General features: G+C 45.9%; 1 protein-coding gene across 4 annotated transcripts in view; it reads left to right on the forward strand.

Moving 5' to 3' along the window:
* WHRN (whirlin) overlaps nt 1–21,730 on the forward strand; it is a 383,412-nt gene that overhangs the window by 289,918 nt on the left and 71,764 nt on the right. For all 4 annotated transcript variants that reach the window (XM_082264620.1, XM_082264619.1, XM_082264622.1 and 1 more), the window contains one exon: nt 19,181–19,252. In XM_082264620.1, coding sequence (XP_082120746.1) covers nt 19,181–19,252 — 72 coding nt within the window. The remainder of the gene's footprint in view (nt 1–19,180; nt 19,253–21,730) is intronic.

The following is a 21,730-nucleotide window of genomic DNA, read 5'->3' on the forward strand; positions in this document are numbered from 1 at the left end:
GACTGTAATATAGAGATATACTAAATCCTCCATTCACTTTGTATCCAATTAGGCAGGCAACTGCAGTAGATGATTGAATGTAACGGAGATGGAGAATGTACAATCCCATTGCGTAGCGTGTGGCCAGCTTTAGGCCCTTAATGCACTCCGGGCATTTTAAACGCTGCTTTAAAATGCCTAGGGCGGTGCAAGGATTTTTGCCGCCCTAGGCAAAATAAAAAATGCCGCCCCCCCCTTATGCTCTCCCACCCCCTATCCCAAGTTGCTGAAGGGTTAAAACCCCTTCAGTGACTTACCTCAGCGCTGGGTCAGGCTCCGCCTACTCTCCTCCCCCACTGACGTCAGCTGGCGGGGGAGACCTAATGCGCATGCGCAGCAATGGCCACCCACGTGCATTAGACCTTCCCATAGGAAAGCATTATTCAATGCTTTCCTATGGGGATTTTGGTGTTGCTGGAGGTCCTCACGTAGCGTGGCTTGCTGCAGCGCTCAGGCGGCACAGCATGAGGAGTGCCGCACCGGCCGGAGGCCGGTCCATTACTGACACCGGGTGCAGGATGCCGGCGGCGGCTGCCTAGGTTGCCTTACAGGTAGCGCCTGTAAGAGGGGGAGAGAAGACCGGGGACAAATAAGACATCCTCCAAAAATAAGCCTTAAAGCGGAGTTCCACCCTGGGACATTTTTTTTAAATAAAAATACCCCCAGGACAGTCAGGGCTAGTGCATTCCACAATGGATAGCCTCTGATCTGTCCCGGGTCGCACTTACCTACAAGAAGAAATACTTACCTTGAAAATGGTAAAAAAAAAATCAGGTGTGGGCCGCTTGAAGCCAGCGCGATCCTCTTCTGTCTTCTTCGGTCCCACGATGCACTGCACCGGCCCCGCCATCACTTCCGGTGCGGCAGCGTCATCCCTGCACAGCTTCTGGGCATGCCCAGAAGCTGTTTAGCAAGGTATGACGGCGTCCGCACCGGAACTGACGTTGGGGCAGGCGCATTGATTCCTGGGAGCGATGACGTTCAGCTCCCAGGAATCATTGCTAAGCCAGGAAGTGACGAATCGCCTTGGCCGCCGAGGGGAGGAAGAAGGAAGTAAGGTAAGTATATTTTCTTCTAATCCAGGTAAGTAAAAAAAAAAAAAAATTGCGATTATCCATTTGTTTTTCAGGTGACCCGGAGCGAGAAGATGGAGGCAAGTTTAATTTTAGGGTGGAACTCCGCTTTAATGCATTTTTTGTACCTAAAATTAATATAAGACCGGGGGCTTATTTTCGGGGAAACACGGGAGTAAAAATAAAATAAAAATGACATAAATCTTTCCCCTAGTTTTTAAATGCGATCACTTTTGCGCAAACCAATCAAGATACGCTTATTGGGATTTTTTTTACCAAAAATATGTGGCAAAATACAAATTGCCCTAAAATTATGAAAAAGTGTGATTTTTTAAATATTTTTATTGGGAATGTTATATAGCAGAAAGTGAAAAATATTGTTTTTTTTTTTCAGAATTGTCGCTCTTTTTTTGTTTATAGCGCAAAAAAAAAAAAAAAAAAAAAAAATCGCACAGGTGATCAAATACCACCAAAAGAAAGCTCTGTTTGTGGGGAAAAAAGGACTTCTTTTTTATCTTAATTTTATTTGGGCACAGCGTCGCACGACCGTGCAATTGTATGTTAAAGTAACACAGTGCCAAATTGCAAAAAAATGGCCTGGTCGTTAAGGGGGAAAATCTTCCGCTCCAGAAGTTCGCCCCCCCTCCCTCCCATATCACCTAAAATACCTGGCTGATCTTGCCCCCCCTGTAAACTGACCAGCTCTCCGCTGTGCTCTCCTGTGTCCTCATCTCTCCTCCTCCCCCCTCCCCTCCCTGCCTTTCAGCTCAATCCACTCCTCCTGCTGCTCTCATATCTATAGTATAAGCATGCTATCCCCTCTGTTATATAACATATGTGTCCCTGTGCTGTATCAAAAAGATGCCGATTATACCTTATATCAGGGCGTCTCCCGGCGCTCACGTGACTCCTCGGCTCTCTCTCCTCCCCGGTGACGTCAGTTACAGTGCTCGGCCCTGTCCGGTAAAGCTGTCAGCAGGGCAGAAGAGAGAGCTGAGGAGTCATGTGAGAGCAGACATTTGGATATAAGATATAATCTGCATCTTTTTTATACAGGGACAGAGCATTATATAATAGAGGGGATGGCATGCTTATACAATAGAGGGTTAACACAACTTTAAGTGCATCAGCCACTTGAGCATTCATTCATTTTAATGTCCAGAATAAATTAATATTCTAGCCAGTGAAATGACACCCAAGCGCTTGACGAGCTTAAACACGCCTAAACGCATTTGCAAAAGCACGTCTTTTGATGCTACTTTTCTTCTGCCAGGAGAATGATGTGTAGAAGAGCTGAGTAAACATCCAGTGTGCAATAGGCCTAAGCAAGCTGCAAGGCGGTGCAGCAGGCCAGTGTGCAACAATGCACAATACCCAGAGGTGAAGTGGTGCAGGTTTGTGTTTATATGTCGCATACAGAAATAGCAGCTGCATGCAACTTCCCAGAGTTCAATAGAATTTTTCTGTTCCAGATCCATCCACAATAAAGTCCATGCCTGTGACCCCGTCCTTTCATGTGTTTCACCCAAGCAAGGCCTTAAATGTGGCGCCAGTGATGGAGAAACCGGGGGGAGGGGGGCTTCATTGTGGATGTATCCAGAACAGTAACGTTTTAGTGAATCCTGGAACTTTTGGTGTGCTGCTGGATTTTCTATTTGAGGACTTTACTATGAGAATGAGAATGAAAAACAATCAGGAACCAGAGCCATTAGTGAAGCTTGGGAGTAGCAACTTTTTTATATCTATTAATTGAGGTGCAATGGCAGCCCTTCAAAATGGCAGAGTTGCCTTAAAGTGGAAGTAAACCCTCAAAAGAAAGTTAGTTCCGGTTTAACTCACACTTACAAATACCATTTTATTTTTCCTTTCCTAAGAACTTTTACTTCTTTTCCTAAGATTTGAAAAATGAAATTGCCCCCTTGAGAGTTGCTGGTTTTACACACTTTCTGGATTCCCCATAGCAACTGCCTACAGAAATCTTATCTTACGTTCTTGGCTCAGTCAATGATCAGTCTAGGGTTTGTTGTTTTGTTGTTTTATTTTATATTGGGATGAGAGAAGGGATGAGTGGGATACTCCAACACTTGAACTATTCACAATTCTGAGGACTCTAACTTGAGGATGTGGCAAGGCCGCTACTTCATCCTGTCACTGGATTTATCTGAGGTAAATGTTCCTGTTTGTGTTTCTCTTCAGGGCACTCACCTAGCACCCTCTTTCTCTGTACTAGCTGACACCCGTCCACTGACTATACTCCCTGGAGAGGTCCCCTTCCTGGGCAGACCCTTAGGCAGGATCCTATGTACTCACAATGCTGCTTTCCAGATTCTCGCAGTGCCCCAACTCCTCAGTCAGCTCTCCTGGACCTCTGGGTTCAGCTCCACACTGCTGGTTCACCAGGCTGACTGCCTGTGACCACACACCAACTGCTGCAGAAGAGAAGGCAGCCACCATCCTCCTTCCGAGACTCTGCTTCCCGCCAAAGACCTCTACCTCACCTTCCCCTGGCTTTATATACCCCACCCCACAATGCACCGAGAAAAACTGTCTGTGCCAATCCCTGGGCCTGTAACAAAAGCCTGTGTGTCATTGGCCAGGTTTCCTCCACTATCCAATGTGCCTCCCCATTGGGCACAGTGAGGACACTCCCTCAGACCAGATGAATCACACACTGAGCACACTGAGCAGACCTAACTCACAGATCCTGCTCCCTGCTAAGCAGAGAGAAATATAGAATGTACCTGCTGCTCCTCTGATAGGGAGACCGAGCCAAAAACCATACTCACTCTCTAGCACCTACCTAGGAGGGTGCTACAATATTTTTTTTGTTAATCATTTTAAATTAAATTTTTCAAATCTTTTCAACCCAGATTCACACAACTTTCACCCAGGATTCACACAATTTCCCAATCAAATCCAACTAGAAGCAATGTGTGACTCTTGGGCGAAAAAAACATTTCAAAAAATAATTGTGACTCAATACTCCGTCTGGTCAAAACAAACTACTTCAATAACAACTAGTTTAACCACTTAACCCCAGCCCTATTTCAGACACTTTTTGTTTACAAGTTAAAATCAGTATTTTTTCCTAGAAAACTACTTAGAACCCCCAAACATTATATATATTTTTTTAACAAAGACTCTGGAGGATAAAATGTTGCGCGGTATTTGTGCGGCGGTCTTTAAAACGCCATTTTTTTGGAAAAATTTTGAAAAATCACATTTCACTGCATTTAAAAAATACTAAACAGTAAAGTTAGCCCATTTTTTTGTATTTTGTGAAAGATGATGTCATGCCGAGTAAATAGATACCCAACATGTTACGGTTTAAAATTGCGCCCACCCACCCCCCCCCCCCCCCCGTGGGATGGCGACAAACTATGGTCAATAGGGATCTCAATAGGCGACGCTTTAAATTTATTTAAAGGTTACCAGTTTAGAGTGTAGCTCTTTTTTTTAAATTATTGCCCACGCTCTGGCAATCGCGGCGATACCTCACATGTGTGGTTTGAACAGCGATTTCATTCGCGGCTCGACTTCCGTATACGTTTTTTTTTGGTGCGCGAGCTAACGGTGACGGGGGCGGCTAAAAAATTTTTTTTCCTATTTATTTTATTATTTTTTTTAATTTTATTACAAGTTTTTGGAAAAAAAAAAAATCTGATCACTTTTATTGCTGTCACAAGCAGTGTAATCATCCCTTGTGACACCAATATGTAGTGACAGGTACACTTTATGGAGGGATCGAGGGTCTAAAAGACCCTAGACCCCTCCACTACACTTCCATGTATGCAAAACGCCGAAAACGGCGTTTTTGCATACAGCCGTTTTTTAAATTTGCCGCCTTTTGCAGCACAGTAACCCGGAAGTGACGTCATGGACGCCGCCTACGGGTTACGTCATCGGAGACCCGATCGATGCCGTTTCCGGCACTCATCGGGACTCCATCCAGCCGGCGGACGTGCCGGCTGGGTGCTCGGGGCTCCCGGTGGGACGGGAGCCCCGAGCAAAGTCACGGAAGGCGGTGGGAGGGGGTAGGGACGTCCCCTCCCGCTCACCCGGGTAGCGATCGAGCGGCTCCCGAGCCGCATCGGTCGTTACCGACGGAAAGCCGACCGTTGACACTAAACCACGGTACCGGGATGGTGTCTCTAGCTAGAGGCATCATCCCGGTATACTACCGCAAAGTTTACCGACGTAAATATACGTTAGTATGCGGTAAGTGGTTAACCACTTGCCGACCAGCCGCCGTAGGTATACTGTGGCAGGTTGGCTCTGTTACGTACCTGTACGTCCCTTCATGTAGCAGATAGTAGGAGGCATGCCCACGTGCCGATTGGCTAAAAGGCACCCACAATCGCTCCCTATGAAAACAGAACAGCGGTCCGGTGATGTAAACAGGGCACATCGATGTTCTGTCAGTAATGAACACAGGGCTCCTGTCTTCCTCCTATTTAGGAACACAGGTCTCCAGTTCATCCAGTAAGTAAATCCCCCACACAGTTAGAAAGCATCCCCATGGCACACATTTAACCCTTTGATCGCCCCTGGTGTTAACCCCTTCCCTACAAATGGCTTTGTTACAGTAACAGTGCATATTTTTAGCACTAATTACTGTAGTAATGTCACTGGTCCCCTCAAAAGTGTCAGTTAGGGGTCCGAACTGTCCGTCGCAATCCCGCTAAAAATCTCTGATCGCCGCCATTACTAGTGAAAACAAAATAAATAAATAAAAATGGCATAAATTTTTCCCCTAGTTTGTAGACGCCATAACTTTTGCACAAACCAATCAAAATACGCTTACTGGGATTTTTTTTTACCAAAAATATGTAACAGAATACATATCGGCCTAAATCTAAACTGATGAAAAAATGTGATTTTTACATTTTTTTTGGGAATGTTTTATGGCACAAAATAAAAAATACTGTTTTTATTTTTTTCCGAATTGTTGCTCTTTTTTTGTTTATAGCGCAAAAAAATAAAAACCCCAGAGGTGACCACATACCACCAAAAGAAAGCTCTATTTGTGGATACAGCGCAGCATCATGGACGACTTCTCCTCTGCTGCTGGAATAAAATAAAGTTGGGCTGAGTGCTTCTCAGTCATTCAGAGAAACCCTTATATTTTTATTGATGAATACAAGGCTCTCTCTTATTGGCTGAGATGGAGATGTCATCACGTCAATATTGTCGGGATCCTTCCATATCCTGGAGCTGCTCCGCTTTGTCAGCTGGAAGGGGACAATAGCTCACATATGGTGCTTTTCCACTGCATGATACGGCTCGGTTTGGCGTTTTTCCACTGCATGGTACCACATGGTACGTGTTAGAACGGTTCGGTACAGTTTGGTACAGCGGCGCTTTTCCAGTACATGGTACGGCTCGGTACGGCTCGCTTAAACAGGACCACCTCGGTTGGGGTTCCAAGCGGGCCGTACCTATACCATATCCCACAATCCTTTGCATACAGCCTTGATTGTTTGTCATTACTAGCCACTGATGGTCAGAGAATTGTTGTAATCCCACCCACTTACTACTTTAGTGGAAAAGCAAACCGAGCCGAGTAGAGCCTATACAGTGCTGAACCGTGCCGACTCGTACCACGCAGTGGAAAAGCAAACTTAGCCAAGCTGGGTCAAGCAGTGCCGAGTGGAGCCGAGCTGGTACTTGCAGTGGAAAAGTGCCATTAGTTCACAGGGGAGCAAAAGCACCTGCACTCCTGTGACCCACAAGAGAAGTATGGGCAAAGAAAGCTTTGACCATACTTCTCTTTTAAATGTTTCTACACAAAAAATATAGAAAAGACAGTACGGTGTCTCTGTCAACAACTGCACTGAAAATCGTAAACTGATTGTAGTCTGCAGTTCCAAAGGGAAGAAATAGATGAGATCTGGGCCGAGTCCAATAAAGAGGAATCCCATCATTGTTGTGTTATAAAAGCAAGGGCAGGCTGCTTGCATCGGCAGTCTGGTTCCAGGCTGTTATCTTTACTGTGCTGAAGATTAGATCATAAAGCTGCTTTCTTCTTGTATTGATTTTTCTGGCTTACAAACTGTATCCATTTCATTCTTCCTATGCATATCTTTGATCTCCTCGCAGTTTAGCAGAAAGTTTGGGCTCTGTCTGAGTTGGTTAGATGTTGGGATGAGCAAGTAAGGCAAACTTCTGTTCACAGGAGGTTCAGGGGAACCCTGCAAACAGTGCCAGGGCGAAGATGCCAAAAAAACGCCCTCCCCTCAAAATGAATGAGCATTATGTGTCAACAAATATCCCCTCCCCTCCAAAAAAAAAAATCAAGAACTAATCTTCACATTTGCCCCTAAGCATAAATTCCCTTTGCAAGCCAAAACTCTCCCCAAATAAAAATTCTCCCTCTTCCAGTACAAATTCCCCTCCCAGCCTAAATTGCCTCCCTCCCCAAATCCCCCCTCCTAGCACAAATTTCTACCCCTCAAAATTTCCCTTTGAGCATAAAATCCCCCCCCCCCCCCCCGCCTCCAAATTCCCCTCTCCCAGCACAAAGCCCTCCCTCCCGAAATGTCCCCTCCTAGCACAAATCCCCCAATCAACCCTACTAGCACAACCCTCACTTCCAAATCCCCCCCTCCTTACACAAATCTACCCTCCTAGTACAATCCCCCCCACCAAATCACCCCTTCTGGCAAAAAGCTCCCAAATTCCCACTGAGCCCAGGGCAGCCACCACTGCCCACCCCTTGTCCCAGCCCTGCCTGCAAAGAATACACTAATCCCAAACATTGCGCCGAACCCCATTGAAGTCTTTGGGAGACGAATCTTGGTATTTTTTACTGCCCTTTTTAAAAAAAAGGGCAAAGGTAGCTGGGCATTGGCATGGGTACACATTTAGCAATGAAAAGTAAAAAGTGTTGTTCAACGGGGAAAGGGTCTTTTAATGCTGCTCAAAGGGCATCAATAAAAATACACAAATCCTTTAAATACTTTGCTTTGGTAATACAATGTACTCAGTGCCATCTTAAGAGAATTATAGGCTCCCGGGCAATCCGCGCACTGGGGCCCCGCCTACACAACCACCCATGAGAATAAAAATGCAAATTATTGATAAAGCGATGTTTATTGGTACCTCCAACAAACTCAGTGCTTAAACATTAACACAACGTTTGGACAATATAACATGAGTTTGAAAAACAAGAAACTGAAAAACAAGAAATTACAGACTGAAATGGCACAGTACGAAAGCACTATGAATTATTCATTACATCTGCGATACTTCTTTGCAGAGAATTCTTTTATAATTGGCTTGAAGTCAATGGTCTTCAGGATGTTTTCTATACACATGAGTGAAAGCCAGCTCAAACGTTGCTGCCCCATTGTGCTGTGAAGCTAATTTTTTATTACATAGCCCCCCATGAACCACTTTACATTACACAGCCCCCCATGGACCCCTTTACATTACACAGCTCCCCACCCCACACCTCTGGACCCCTTTACATTACACAGCCTCTTACATTACACAGCCCCCATAGATCTCTTTACATTACACAGCCCCCCATGGACCCCTTTACATTACCCCCCCTCATGGACCCCTTTACATTACACAGCCCCCCACGGACCCCTTTACATTACACAGCTCCCCACCCCACACCTCTGGACCCCTTTACATTACACAGCCTCTCCCATGGACCCCCTTTACATTACACAGCCCCCCATAGATCCCTTTACTTTACACAGCCCCCCGTGGACCCCTTTACATTACCCCCCTCATGGACCCCTTTACATTACACAGCCCCCCATTGACCTCTTTACATTACACAGCCCCCCATGGACCCCTTTACATTACACAGCCCCCCATTGACCCCTTTACACTACGCAACCCCCCCCATGGACCCATTTACATTACGCAGCCCCATCATGGACCCCTTTGCATTACACAGCCCCCCATAGACCCCTTTACATTACACAGCCCCCATGGACCCCTTTACATTACACAGCCCCCCATAGACCCCTTTACATTACACAGCCCCCCATGGACCCCTTTACATTACACAGCCCCCCCATGGACCACTTTACATTGCACAGTCCCCCATGGAATCCTTTACCTTACACAGCCCCCCATGGACTTCTTTACATTACACAGCTCACCCCCCACCTACCTATGGACCCCTTTACATTACCCCGCTCCTCCCAGCTGTCCCCCTTCCTACCTTATTTGGGCATGCTGTATGCAGAGCGGGAGACAAAGGAGAGCGGAGCAGGGAGCAGGAGGCACTAAGGCAGAACGAAACCGCAGCCCTGAATAGACAGCGCGAGCTACTGGTGTTAACTTTCCAAGTTGTGTGTATTGAGATAATGTGTATTCCACGTACTGGAGTGTAGGAGATGGACAGACTGATACTGGGGTCTTTTCCTATTGTCTATCTATTGAGCTGGAATGTGGATTGTGCCTGTCCCATTGTTAAATGTTAATGACCTCACATTGTTCTGTCCAGATGGCTAGATAATTAGTTTAGGTTAATTCTGTTCCTGTATACACTTTCATCTGCATATGATGCTGTAATCAGGCAGAGGGGAGTGACTGAGTGTAAAACTCTGTTTTCATTGGATTGTGAATTTCAGGGCCTGTCCCCACAAGGTCCACCTGGGCGGTAACCTTGTGGGGGGAAAACTGTATAAAAGAGCAGCTGTACCATTAAAGTTTGAGTTCTATTTCACCCTCAATGTAGGGTCCTGTCTCTTATTGGGGGAATCTGCTACAAGGGATTGCTATGCTCTTCATACTCCCTTGAATAATTTCTAAGCTCTTGTAAGAGCTTGTTCCTGTTCCTGCTGCACCCTCTGGAGAAAGAGAGGTTCACCCACTGGAACCTGGAGCCTTGTCGTAGGTCCAGGGTGGGTAGGAGACGGTGGGATCCCAATCAAGCTGCGGCGGTTTGTGGGGTTTGTGGTGGTTATGGTGTCTGGTGGAGTGCTTGGAGCCCTCGGGAAGCACTAGGAGCATCCATCAACTGAGGTACCCAGTCGGGGTGCCAGTTGATCCATTACAAGGCCCTTGTACCCTCAACACTGGGAATACAGTGCCTATGATAGCCCCCCTCTGCCCCTTGCAGGGTACAGGCCCAATATTGAAGACTTTTGTTCTGGGATAGGCCAGGAGGGGGCCCGGTACTAGGCCTCAGTCCGGTGTTTGAAAACCACTGCTCTATACTATTCCCCTTTGCTCCTTCACTGGCAGCATTAGTTCTGACCCAGTAGGGGGTGTGTCAGGCCTCTGCATAGAGATCACAGATTTCTCAGAGAGTAAGGGTCCCATTCCACCCCTGTACAGTGAGCTGCGCATGCGCAGAAGTTCGGCAATGCATAGATGAATGAATTCCCGTGCATGCGTGGCAGTGATGCCATCTTGGCCCGGCCACCAAAAGCAACTGGTGATCGATACCCGGTAGCCAGCCACATGACTATGTCACCAGTAAAGGTTAGCAAAGCTCTGCTTTAAAGTGGTTCTAAAGGCTGAAATTTTTTCTAACCTAAATGCTTTCTCTGTAAAAAAAAAAAAAAAAAAACCTTCCAAGTACAACTCCCCCAGCCTGCCCTCATACCTACATGAGCTTGATCTCAATCCAATGATGATGTATCCTAGACATAAACAAGCTTTTAACCTTAGCAGTGATGGGGCAGCCCCGCTGGCAGGTGAGAATTTTTGCTTTTCGCGTACAGGGGCTTTAATGTCATACAGTTTCTTTTCTTTCTAAAGCAGCTACAGCCTGATTAGAAAAGCCTGTCCCCTACCAGCAGCTGCAAAGAAGAACCTCTGGGTGGAAGCAGTGATCTCTCCAAAGGTCCAACACGCCCCCTATAGTCAGATCTATAGCTCTGCTGTTGGACCCAATAGGGGATGTGTCAGACCCCTGAAAAGAGATCTTTGAGCAAGGATTCCACTCTGCAGCATGCTGGCAGCACACAGGTCTTTAGTCAGGCTGTGGCAAATTTTTACAGAAAACAAACTGTAAGATTCTGTACTAACAAGAGTTAATCAGGCCCATCAGCTGCAAGCCCCAAATAAGTCCATATTAGTCTATGACAAGATCCTAGGGAAAAGAAATGGGAAAAGCCCAGAGACTTAGGCTACGTTCACATGTTAGCGTAGCGGACCGCGGCAGAATCACAGCGATTATGCCTGCAATCCGGAAATCATTGCAAATCGCGGGGCGCCTGTGCGTTGCCGTTGATTTGCAATGGCACCCCAAATGCTGTGTGATGTTGCCGCGATTTCCACCTGCCGAATCGTGGTAACATTGCGCAAACAAAATCGCGGGTCGCATGACGCCCCAAAGAAGCTCTTGTACCTTTTTCGGGCGTCATGCGACCCGCGATTTTGTTTGCGCGATGTTACCGTGAATCGGCAGGCGGAAATCGCGGCAACATCGCACAGCGTTTGGGGTGCCATTGCAAATCAACGGCAACGCACAGGCGTCCAGCGATTTGCAATGATTTCCGGATCGCGGGCAGAATCGCGGTGATTCTGCCGCGGTCCGCTACGCTAACATGTGAATGTAGCCTTTGGGCTGCTATCAGGTGGGAACAAGCCAAGGTTCCAGTAGACTGTAAACAACAAAGAAAGAGGCCCTGTTCACACCTGAGTGTATTTCAGCTCGTAAAATGCTCATCTCTGAAGTCTCAAAACGCCCAACAAGCAAAATCTTATTCTTTAAAATGGCCCCTGTTTACATCTGAGTGTTTTGTCACCTGAAGCAAAACGCCTGAAGCTCAAAAACATACATGAGCTTCTTATTTAGCAGATTACAAGCGTTTTTGTTAGATGTCAATGCTTGCCTCCAAACACCTGCAAAAACACCTGAAAAAAGCCTGAAAAAAGCCAGAAAAAACGCCTGGAAAAAGCCAGAAAAAAGCCAGAAAAAAAGCCAGAAAAAACGCCTGGAAAAAGCCAGAAAAAACGACTGAAAAAAGCCCGAAAAAAAGCTTGAAAATGATACGCTCAGGTGTGAATGGAGCCTAAGAGTAGACTGTAATGCTTCAATACACAATTCACAATAGTAGCTCACATTGAGTAAATGGAGATGAGCATGGTGATAACGTCACCTAGCCACACTGCTGGACCAAGCTTCGATCTGAGTTTCCATCTGCCCCACAGTCACCAGCGGGGAGCAGTCTATACGGCGCTGCTGTGCCAGGGGATGATCACATGTGCACCGGAGGATCCACCTGACTGTCCTGTATCACTTTGTTGTAAGATTCTGTACACCTATTGTCTTGATGTACTTGCAATTTAGCTAATTTAACCTACTGCCGCCCACGTAATGCACATGTGCTGCCGCAAAGTGGGTGGGCTTTAACTCTTATATGCGGTACAGGTGCGTCCATGGACGGCCAACGTTTTTGTACTGAGAGCGCACTCACTGCGATCTTCCAGCATGGTCATAGACAACTCTCCGTCTCTAGTAATGGTCGCAGTAGTAATGTGATCTGGCAGGCCTTCCTGCCTCTAGGCCTTAAAGGCAAGATTAAAAGGGCTTAGACTGAAAAGTTCAATTGGGCTTTACATTTTTGTTTTTGAGTGTAGCTACATAGCTACACTTCAACCCACAGAATTGTGTTCCTACCATGAAAGGGCTGGTTGGTTGTGTCCCCCCCCCAGGTCTGAGCTCTACAACCCCCAAACGCACAGGCAAACTTTGTGGCATTTGCTTGTTTCATTTGGCCATTTATTCCAGACTTGACACAGAGGGAGAGAATTATTGTCGGTGCTGATTATTTCTCACGCCTGGCATCCTCCGCCTTCTCCTGGGAATCCCCACTTCATATGATAGCCGGTCTCCAGGGGGCCGCATTCCATCTAACAGTGAGAAGCAGCAACAAGAAGCTACAGCTCTGAACTGAATAAAATGAGCGCCAGTAAATCTGTCCCGGCATTTTAATTCTTGCTTAGTGAAAGTCACATTAGCTGCATGTTTTATTGTATATTAAAACAGACTGGCTACCTTTTATACGTGGGGAAGGAGAACTCATTTTCCGTTTTTCTTCTTTCAGATGAAGATAGCGAGCGGCTGAGCATTAAAGAGGGTTTTTTCTATTAAAAATATAACCGTAGCCTACAAAACCAGAGCCAGGGGCCATGGAGGTCTTGGTTCCCTTTCCCTCATCACAATGATTGGGTATAGAATGTCTTAGTGATTTCAACCACTTGAGGCCCCCAGGCATTTTTCGCCATTAATCCCATTGAATCCCAGAGTGCTTCATTTTGGAAATGTCTTAATTCTGCACCTTATCCTTTAAAGGGGAAGTACAGCCAAAGCTTGTTCATTCTGTAATCCTATGACTCATTTTCAGCAGACAGCAGCTAGCTGTCGGCTGATGCCACAGCCCAGCACTCCAGTGAGCGCGGGGGGTCAGAGCAGAGAGCTGCTGACTGACAGTCAGGGAGCAGTGAGAACTGAGGGATCGGCAGTGTTTGATCATTCAGTTCTCAGTGTTGGAGCCGGCGGGGAACCGATGCTGCATCCACCTAGGTAAGTACGATTTAAAAAAATATATTGATTCTCATTCATCTTTTAAGCATTTATAGTCTGCCCTACTGTGTTATATATTATTTTTCAAGACAGATAGGGCTTTCATTTGGAAGCAGAGATGGATGCATATGCTTTCATTTTCTAGGCCTTTATAAGGACGCAGCTGAGCCGCCCTGCCGCAGTAAAAAGGCGGCGGGCAGTCGGCTCGTGGATACACACACACACACACACATACATTTACACACACACACTTCGATCTAGATCCCCCCACCCCATGCATCTATGAAACAACAGATCACATCTAATAATGATCTATTGCTGGCTAAAACCAATGAGTAATAGATCACTAAAGGAGATATTTACTGCTGCAGGGAGAAGCAGGCATGGACTCGATCAGCTCTGCTCAGGCATCCATACTAGGAGGGAGTGCTGTCACATCACTTCCAGTGTACACTCAACAAATAAGCATTGTGTGTTTCCTGTGATTTGCTACAGGCACTGCTATGAACAGCCAGTGGGTCTAGCTGTACCCCGGCCAGTGCTGTATCTTGGCCTAGGCCAACAAGGCCCAGGCCTAGGGCGGCACAAAAAAACTGCAACCCACACAAAAAAAAAAAAAACAGCCTCCTCCCTGCTCCCGCACGAAAAGGGTCCCCTCTGGCTTCCACGACACTTTTAGTATAGTGCCAGGCTTATGGGGCAAATTGGCCCAGAGGGCAAGGTCCAGGAGGCAAATAAGTCTGGCACCCACATAAAGCACTCATACTGCTACCTGCCAGTATATAATACCGGCAGGTGAGGACATTCAGACAGACCGCAGGCCGCCAACCACACTTAATACAACTGGCCCGACAGCCCCCAATGCTAATAAGTGTGGCACTGCAGCCTAATGGTCCACCTACCCTCCTCTGCCCCCAGGTATGGCAGGCATCATGTCAATAATATAATTTCATTTCTTTAAACATCCTTGTCCTTGAGCGAGCATATTGAATTGCATCATATACAATTAAGACTTTTAATTGTATATGATGGCAATAATATTTTGGACCTGCTCACCTCATATGTGCTAGCGCAATATGTCACTGGATGATTAAGATTACTCTTTTCTTATAAGATATTTGGACTTGTGTTTGCTGCCACTGATTCTTTCACTTATTTGTATAATGACTCTGGACTTCCTAGTCATTATACAAATAAGTGAAATATTCCTATAATTGCAATCAGTGGCAGCAAACACATGTCCAAATATCTCAGGCTGCACCAATGGGCACTGATAGGCTGCACTGGTGGCCACTGATGGGGCTGTACTGACGGCCACTGATAAGGCTGCACTGATGGGCAGTAATGAGGCAGCACTGATAAGACTGCACTTATGGGCACTGATGAGGCTGAACTTATGGGAACTGATGATGCTACGCTGATGGGCACTGATACACTGTGGTTGTGGTCTGTGGTTAACAGATGACAGATCGGGTTAGAAACAGGAAGGGGTGGGGCATTTACAGGAAGGGGTGAGTCATATTTAAATTAGGGGGTGCACAAGTTTAGTCAGGCCTAGGGCAGCACAAAACCTTAATACACCACTGACCCCGGCCAGGACCTGAGAGTACCTCTGTTATTCAGTGCTACTTTAAAACAGCACTTGAGACACAAATGGTTAAAGTAAACCTTTTCCTAAGAGAAATATGGGGCTTCCACTGCTGACCTTCAGAAAATGCTAGCTGCTTTGCTCTGATTCTCAGGCTTTGAAGCCAATATCTGGGCAAATCTCTCCCATTAACCAGCACTTTTGATTAAAATAGCTTCTGATGCTCTTTTATGTTTGCCTAAGTCAGTGTTCCTTGCTGGTGCTGCTTGCAGGAGAGACGATCGGTGACCGAATGTTACAGTTTGTGTCCACAATGACCATTTGCCTCCTTTTGATGCCATGATGCTGTTCAACCTGAGAGGATCCCACTGCTGGACAGTCAAAAGGAAGCGTTCACATGGCCTATGTAGTTACCTGAAAAATCAACCCATCCTCTACAGAGAAAATTCAGGACCCAATGGGGAAGATTTACTAAAACTGGAGCATTCAGAATCTGGTGCAGCTGTGCCTGGTAACCAATCAGCTTCTAAAGCCCCGTACACACGTACCGATCGTCGGCATACAAACGTTCGTCTTTTCTCCCCGGGATGTCGGTGTCTGTTGAAAAGTGCAAAGACTGCCCAAGAATTTTGTCCGCCGACTACAGCCGACTGCAGAAGTGATGTCATGTAATGGTTAACTTTCCCTGTGTTTTTTCTTTTCTGAGCATGCCCAGTCTTGCAAATCTGCGGTCTGTCGGCTGATTTCTGTACTGACTGGCGAACAATCTGCCGTTCTGGTGTCGGCATACAAAAATTTCAATGCTTGCAAGACAGATTCTTGTCCGCAGAATGTGCGCTGACGGCTGTCAGAGGCACCATACTAACAAGCGTACAATTAACAAGCGACAGATCTTTCGTCCGCCGACGTTTGTATGCTGACGATCGGTACGTGTGTACGGGCCTTTACTTCAGCATGTTTAAAGTGGTTCTAAAGCCTAAGGCCCCTTTCACACAGGCGGACCGTTCAGATACGCCTGTTCGTTTTTTTGGCGGATCTGAACGGTCCCCCCATGCATTCCTAAGGGGCATCGGATATCAGCGGAGACATGTCCGCTGACATCCGATCCGTCAAATCTGGACGGATGGAAACCCTATTTTCCATCCGTCCAGCGGATCGGATTGGATGAGAACATTCCCATCCGATTTCCCCCATAGAGATGCATGGGGAACTGACAGCTGTGTCTCCACACACAGCGCGGAGACACAGCGGTCATCCTTCTGCTCAGCGGGTGATCGGCGGTTTGATCCCCCGCTGAGAAAAGCCGAGTCCGTTTGACGGACACAGTGTGTGAAAGAGCCCTAAGGCCCCTTTCACACATACGGTCCGTTCAGTTCATCGGTTCAGTCACGTCAAAATGTATCAGTTTTCCATCCCTTTTTCATCCCTTTTTCGTCAGTGTTATCCGTTTTTCGTCAGTTGTTATCTGTTTTTCATCCCTTTTTCATCCGTTTTTCGTCAGTGTTATCCGTTTTTCGTCAGTTGTTATCTGTTTTTCATCCGTTTTTCATCCGTTGTCATCTGTTTTTTGTCCGATACGTTTTTTTGGCGGATGAAAAATAGGGCATTCATCCGTTCAAAAAAAATGGACATTGACGGAAGTGGATGAAATGGATGTTAACTGATGATCATCCATTGTCATCCATTTTTACATAGAGATACATTGATGTCCGTTTTTCATCCGTCAACGGATGGATGAAAAACGGACAAACGGACAGCATGTGTGAAAGGTGCCTTAGGCCCCATTCACACAGGCGGACCGTTCAGATCCGCCTGTTCGTTTTTTTGTCGGATCTGAACGGTCCCCCCATGCATTCCTATGGGGCATCAGATGTCAGCGGAGACATGTCCGCTGACATCCCACCCGATCCGATCCATCAAATCTGGACGGATGGAAACCCTATTTTCCATCCGTCCAGCGGATCAGATCGGATCGGATGAGAACGGACCGATGGTCCGTTCCCATCTGATTTCCCCTATAGAGATGCATGGGGAACTGACAGCTGTGTCTCCGCACACAGCGCGGAGACACAGCTGTCATCCTTCTGCTCAGCGGGGGATCGGCGGATCGATCCCCCGCTGAGAAAAGCGGAGTCCGTTTGACGGACACAGTGTGTGAAAGAGCCCTTAAGCTTTTTCACCTTAATGAATTCTATGCATTAAGGTGAAAACCACCTGTGCTGCAGCCCCCCTTCTTTTTTCTTACCTGAGCCAGATCTATTCCAGCGACCTGTATGAAAGCAGCGTCTCTCGCCGCTGCCTCCCTTCTCATTGGGCAGATTGATAGCAGCAGGAGCCATTGGCCAAATGCTGTGACACAGGGGGTGGAGCCAAGACACCCGCTCTGTGTCAATAAACGCAGACAGGGCAGCTCAGGAGCAAACACCTAAGGGTTCCCCCATGGAAAGCGGCTTTTTTGGGGGGAACCCACTGAAAAGGAGGGGCCAGGAGGGCCAGCGGGGGACCCCAGAAGAAGGGGATCGGGGCTGCTCCGTGCAAAAGCATTGCACAAAGCAGGTAAGTATACATGTTTGTTATTTTAATTAAAAGAAAATGAAGGTTTAATAACACTTTAATTAAGCTTTGGCAATAACACCTGGAAGCTGATGGTTTCTATGCAGAGCTGCACCAGATTTTGGAGTATTCTCTCCCTCTGTAGCTTCAGCAGTTGAGAGCAGAGAGGGAAAGATCATACACTGCGTATGCAAGGCATCTGTTTCTTTGGTGTTAGGAGCATGCCTCTAATGTCCTTGGGGGGGGCGACTAGTCTACTCTGCATTTTTGTGTATATGCTGTGTACATGTAGAGGTGAACTAACCCTTTAAGATGTAGTAATACCTATATTGTTATTTTTTTGGGCTGAACAAGGCTTTCTTTTGCTGATATTGTCTCCAAATAATTATTTTATTTTCTACTAATTTGTATGTGCTTGGGTGGGATGCTGCAGTGTATTAGGGGTAGAAAATGTCCCTAAAAAAAAAAAAAAAAAAAGGTCCATAGCAGAAAGGTAAAAATGGCTCTGGTCTATAACCGGTGGGTGCAAGAGCTGAAGTGGTGTATAGTAAGCCCCCAGAGCTGAACTTTTCTTGGTGCCAATAAAAATCTCTTAATTTGCTAGTGCACTATGGGAGTAGAGGGTAGATTATTGGGTGCTGTGCTGTAGGTCAGTGGCTCTCAAATGTTTTGAGAACAGGGTCTGGTAAAGCCACCCAAAGTCTTCCATGCTCCAACAGTAAAAAAAAAAAAAAAAAAAGAAAAAAAAAAGTTTATACTTACACAAGGACTGCAAAATATTTATTGAAATGCTGGGTGCCTGGGTGTCACTGTGGGAGGAATTGAGTTTCTGGAGGGGATTAGGGGATTCTAAATCAAAATTGCTATCCCTGTAGGGGATGAGGTTTCTAGAGGGGACTTGGGCCAGTTGTGGGGAATGTGTTCTCTGGAGGGGTCAGGGATCTCTCCAGGAGGCTTGGGGCTTTCCAGGGGTACTTTAGGAGGATGGATGCCACTGAGGAGGCTAAGGTACATTGTGAGAGGTTTGGAGGCACTGTGGGAAACTGTTAAGTTTTGGAGAAGTATGGGGGACTGGAGGCTCTGCAGCAGGATGAGAGGTACTGAGGGAGGCTGGACAGAACTGTAGGTGGTTAAGGGCTCTTAAGAGGCCTAGGTGCACTATATGCCACTATGGGGGTCAGGGCACAATGGCAGCTTGGAGGCACTTGTAAGTTAAGGCATCTGCAGCTGGCTGGAGGCACAGAAAGGAGAAGGCCGCGGCCCAGTAGTTGAGAACTACTGGTGTAGGCAACGAGTTTATTTAACACATTTTTTTTCAACCAGCTTCAGAAAGCAGGTGAACTGACCCCATTCCCAACATAGACATCACTTTTGACAACCTCCCTTTTATCTAACTGCTTTTTTTTTTTTTTATCTCACTACCAGAATGGAGCAGATCCTGAAGGAAGTGCCGACTCTGGAAGCCTGAGCAGAACAACTCTGCCTGACATCTCTTTGGTACGTATTGTTGCTGATGAGATGCCTAATTATAGGGATCCTTCAAAGTGATTGACAGTCATAGAAAAGAACTGCTGCGGTATTTTTCCATCAAACCATTCCAATAACGTACACATCAAAGTCAGTACAAACACAGGTAATATTGCTAATAGACTCCTTTATCTTCACTGGAGCCATGAGGCACGGAGCTGAAAATAGCACCGACACATTCAGAATGATTCCTTCTACCCCGAGGGCCCATTGCAAAGCTCTACAAATTAAAAGCCATGCATTATGGATGATCTTCCCATTAATCTGGACCATTCCTGGACAGTTCAATAGTTTTTCTCATAAGGAGCTCATATCACAGAACCTGTTCAGCAGAGAGAATCCAGTTTGTATGCAAAGCTGGAGAATGGCAAAAATGTCATGCTACTTTACTCTTGATTAACATGATAATTAGACATTCAATTGTTGGACAGAACATGCTTTGAGCTGACATACTAAGAAAGGAAAAACTATTTACATTTTGATTGAATTTTTAGGTAGTTAAACTTTATGCCTAGGATCCTTATAAAACCAATGCCTTGTTTCATTATTCCCAAGATAATTGACTGTGTTATTAGCAGTTGCCGTTCATAATATTAACCCTTCCTGGGGCGCTTTTGAGTTTTTGTACACGTTCAAAAATCATTTTAGGCCTGAAAATTAGTTAAATCCCCCAAAACATTTTATATTTCCTGAAAGCAGAGACCCTGGATAATAAAATGGTGGTAGTTCCAATCTATGTCATACGATGTTAGAGCAATGTTTTTTTTAAGCACCAAAAATACACTAACTACTTTTAGGTCCTTCAAACACAATATTACCCAATTTTTGGTACAATATAGAAGTTGAAGTTGTGACGAGTAAATAGGTACCCAACATTTCAAACCTCTAACCTCTTTATGACCGCCCGCCACAGATGTACCGTGGCAGGCAGCCACTCCTGCACAAATCGCCGTAACTGTAAGGCTGTCGCGAGCTGGGGGCGAGTGTGCGCCACCACCACCGCGCTCTCGCCCCCCGCTCGTTAGGGGGGAAGCCGATGCAGCGGGCAGGTGGTTCCGATTGCCACCTGACACCCGCGATCACTTCCCGCTGAGAGAGAACGGTCAGCTGTTGTAAATCCCGGTGATCCTTCTATATAGGATTACAGGTCTCTATGGTCATTCCACAAGTCACGCCACCCCCACAGTTAGCATCACTCCACTGGGCTCACATTTAACCCCTTGATCACCTACAATGTTAACCCCTTCCCTGCCAGTGTCATTATTACAGTAAAGCCCCGTACACAGGTAGCGATTGTCGGCCGCAAATATTCGGCCGCCGACCGATCGGCCGATTGTAGGCTTGTTAGTATGAAGCTTCCGACAGCCGACAGCGCATTTTCGGCCGAACAGAATCTGTAGTGCAGGCATTAAAATTTTTGTAGGCCAACACCAGAACGGCCGATTGTTCGCCAGTCAGTACAGATTTCGGCCGACAGACAGCAGATTTGCAAGACTGGGCATGCTCAGAAAAGAAAAAAGACAAGGAAAGTTAACCATCACATGACATCACTTCTGCAGTTGGCTGTTGTTGGCCGACAAAATTCGTGTGCAGTCTTTTGCAGTTTTCAACAGACACGACAGCCCTGGACAAAAGACGGCTGATCGTTCGGCTGACGATCGGTACGTGTGTACAGGGCTTAACAGTGCATATTTTTTAGCACTGGTTACTGTAGTAATGTCACTGGTACCCCCAAAAGTGTAAAAAATGTCAGTTAGGGGTCCGATCTGTCCACCGCAATGTCGCAGTCCCGCACAAACTCGCAGATCGCCGCCATTACTGGTATAAAAAAAAAAAAAAAAAACAATAAAAATGATAAAAATCTTTCCCGTAGTTAGTAGACGCAATAACTTTTGCGCAAACCAATCAAAATACGCTTACTGCAAATTTTTTTTACCAAAAATATTTAGCAGAAAACAAATTGACCTAAAATGTTAAAAACATTTTGATTTTCACATTTTTTTTTCTTTTTGGGAATGTTATATAACAGAATGTGAAAAATATTGATTTTTTTTCAGAATTGTCGCTCTTTTCTTGTGTATAGCGCAAAAATAAAAATTGCACAGGTGATCAAATACCACCAAAAGAAAGCTCTATTTGTGGGGAAAAAAGGACGTAAATTTAGTTTGGGTACAGCTTTGCACGATCAGTCAGCTAAAGTCACATAGTGCCAAGTTGAAAAAAGTGGCCTGGTCATTAAGGGGGCAAATCCTTCCCGTCTTAAAGTGGTTAAAAAGCCAATGCAAGAGAAACCAATAAAAAAAATGGAAAAAAAAACCCTTTATCCTCAATAAAAAGGTAAAAATATTAGTAGAAAAAATATTTTGATGTTCTTATCTATAGAATATTTATAACTTCCACGTTTGTCTTTTATAGAAAAAAAGAGGAAAATGCCTCCAATATATCTTC

This window comes from Pelophylax lessonae, assembly GCF_965119305.1.
Source record: "Pelophylax lessonae genome assembly, chromosome: 7".
Lineage (NCBI taxonomy): Eukaryota > Metazoa > Chordata > Amphibia > Anura > Ranidae > Pelophylax > Pelophylax lessonae.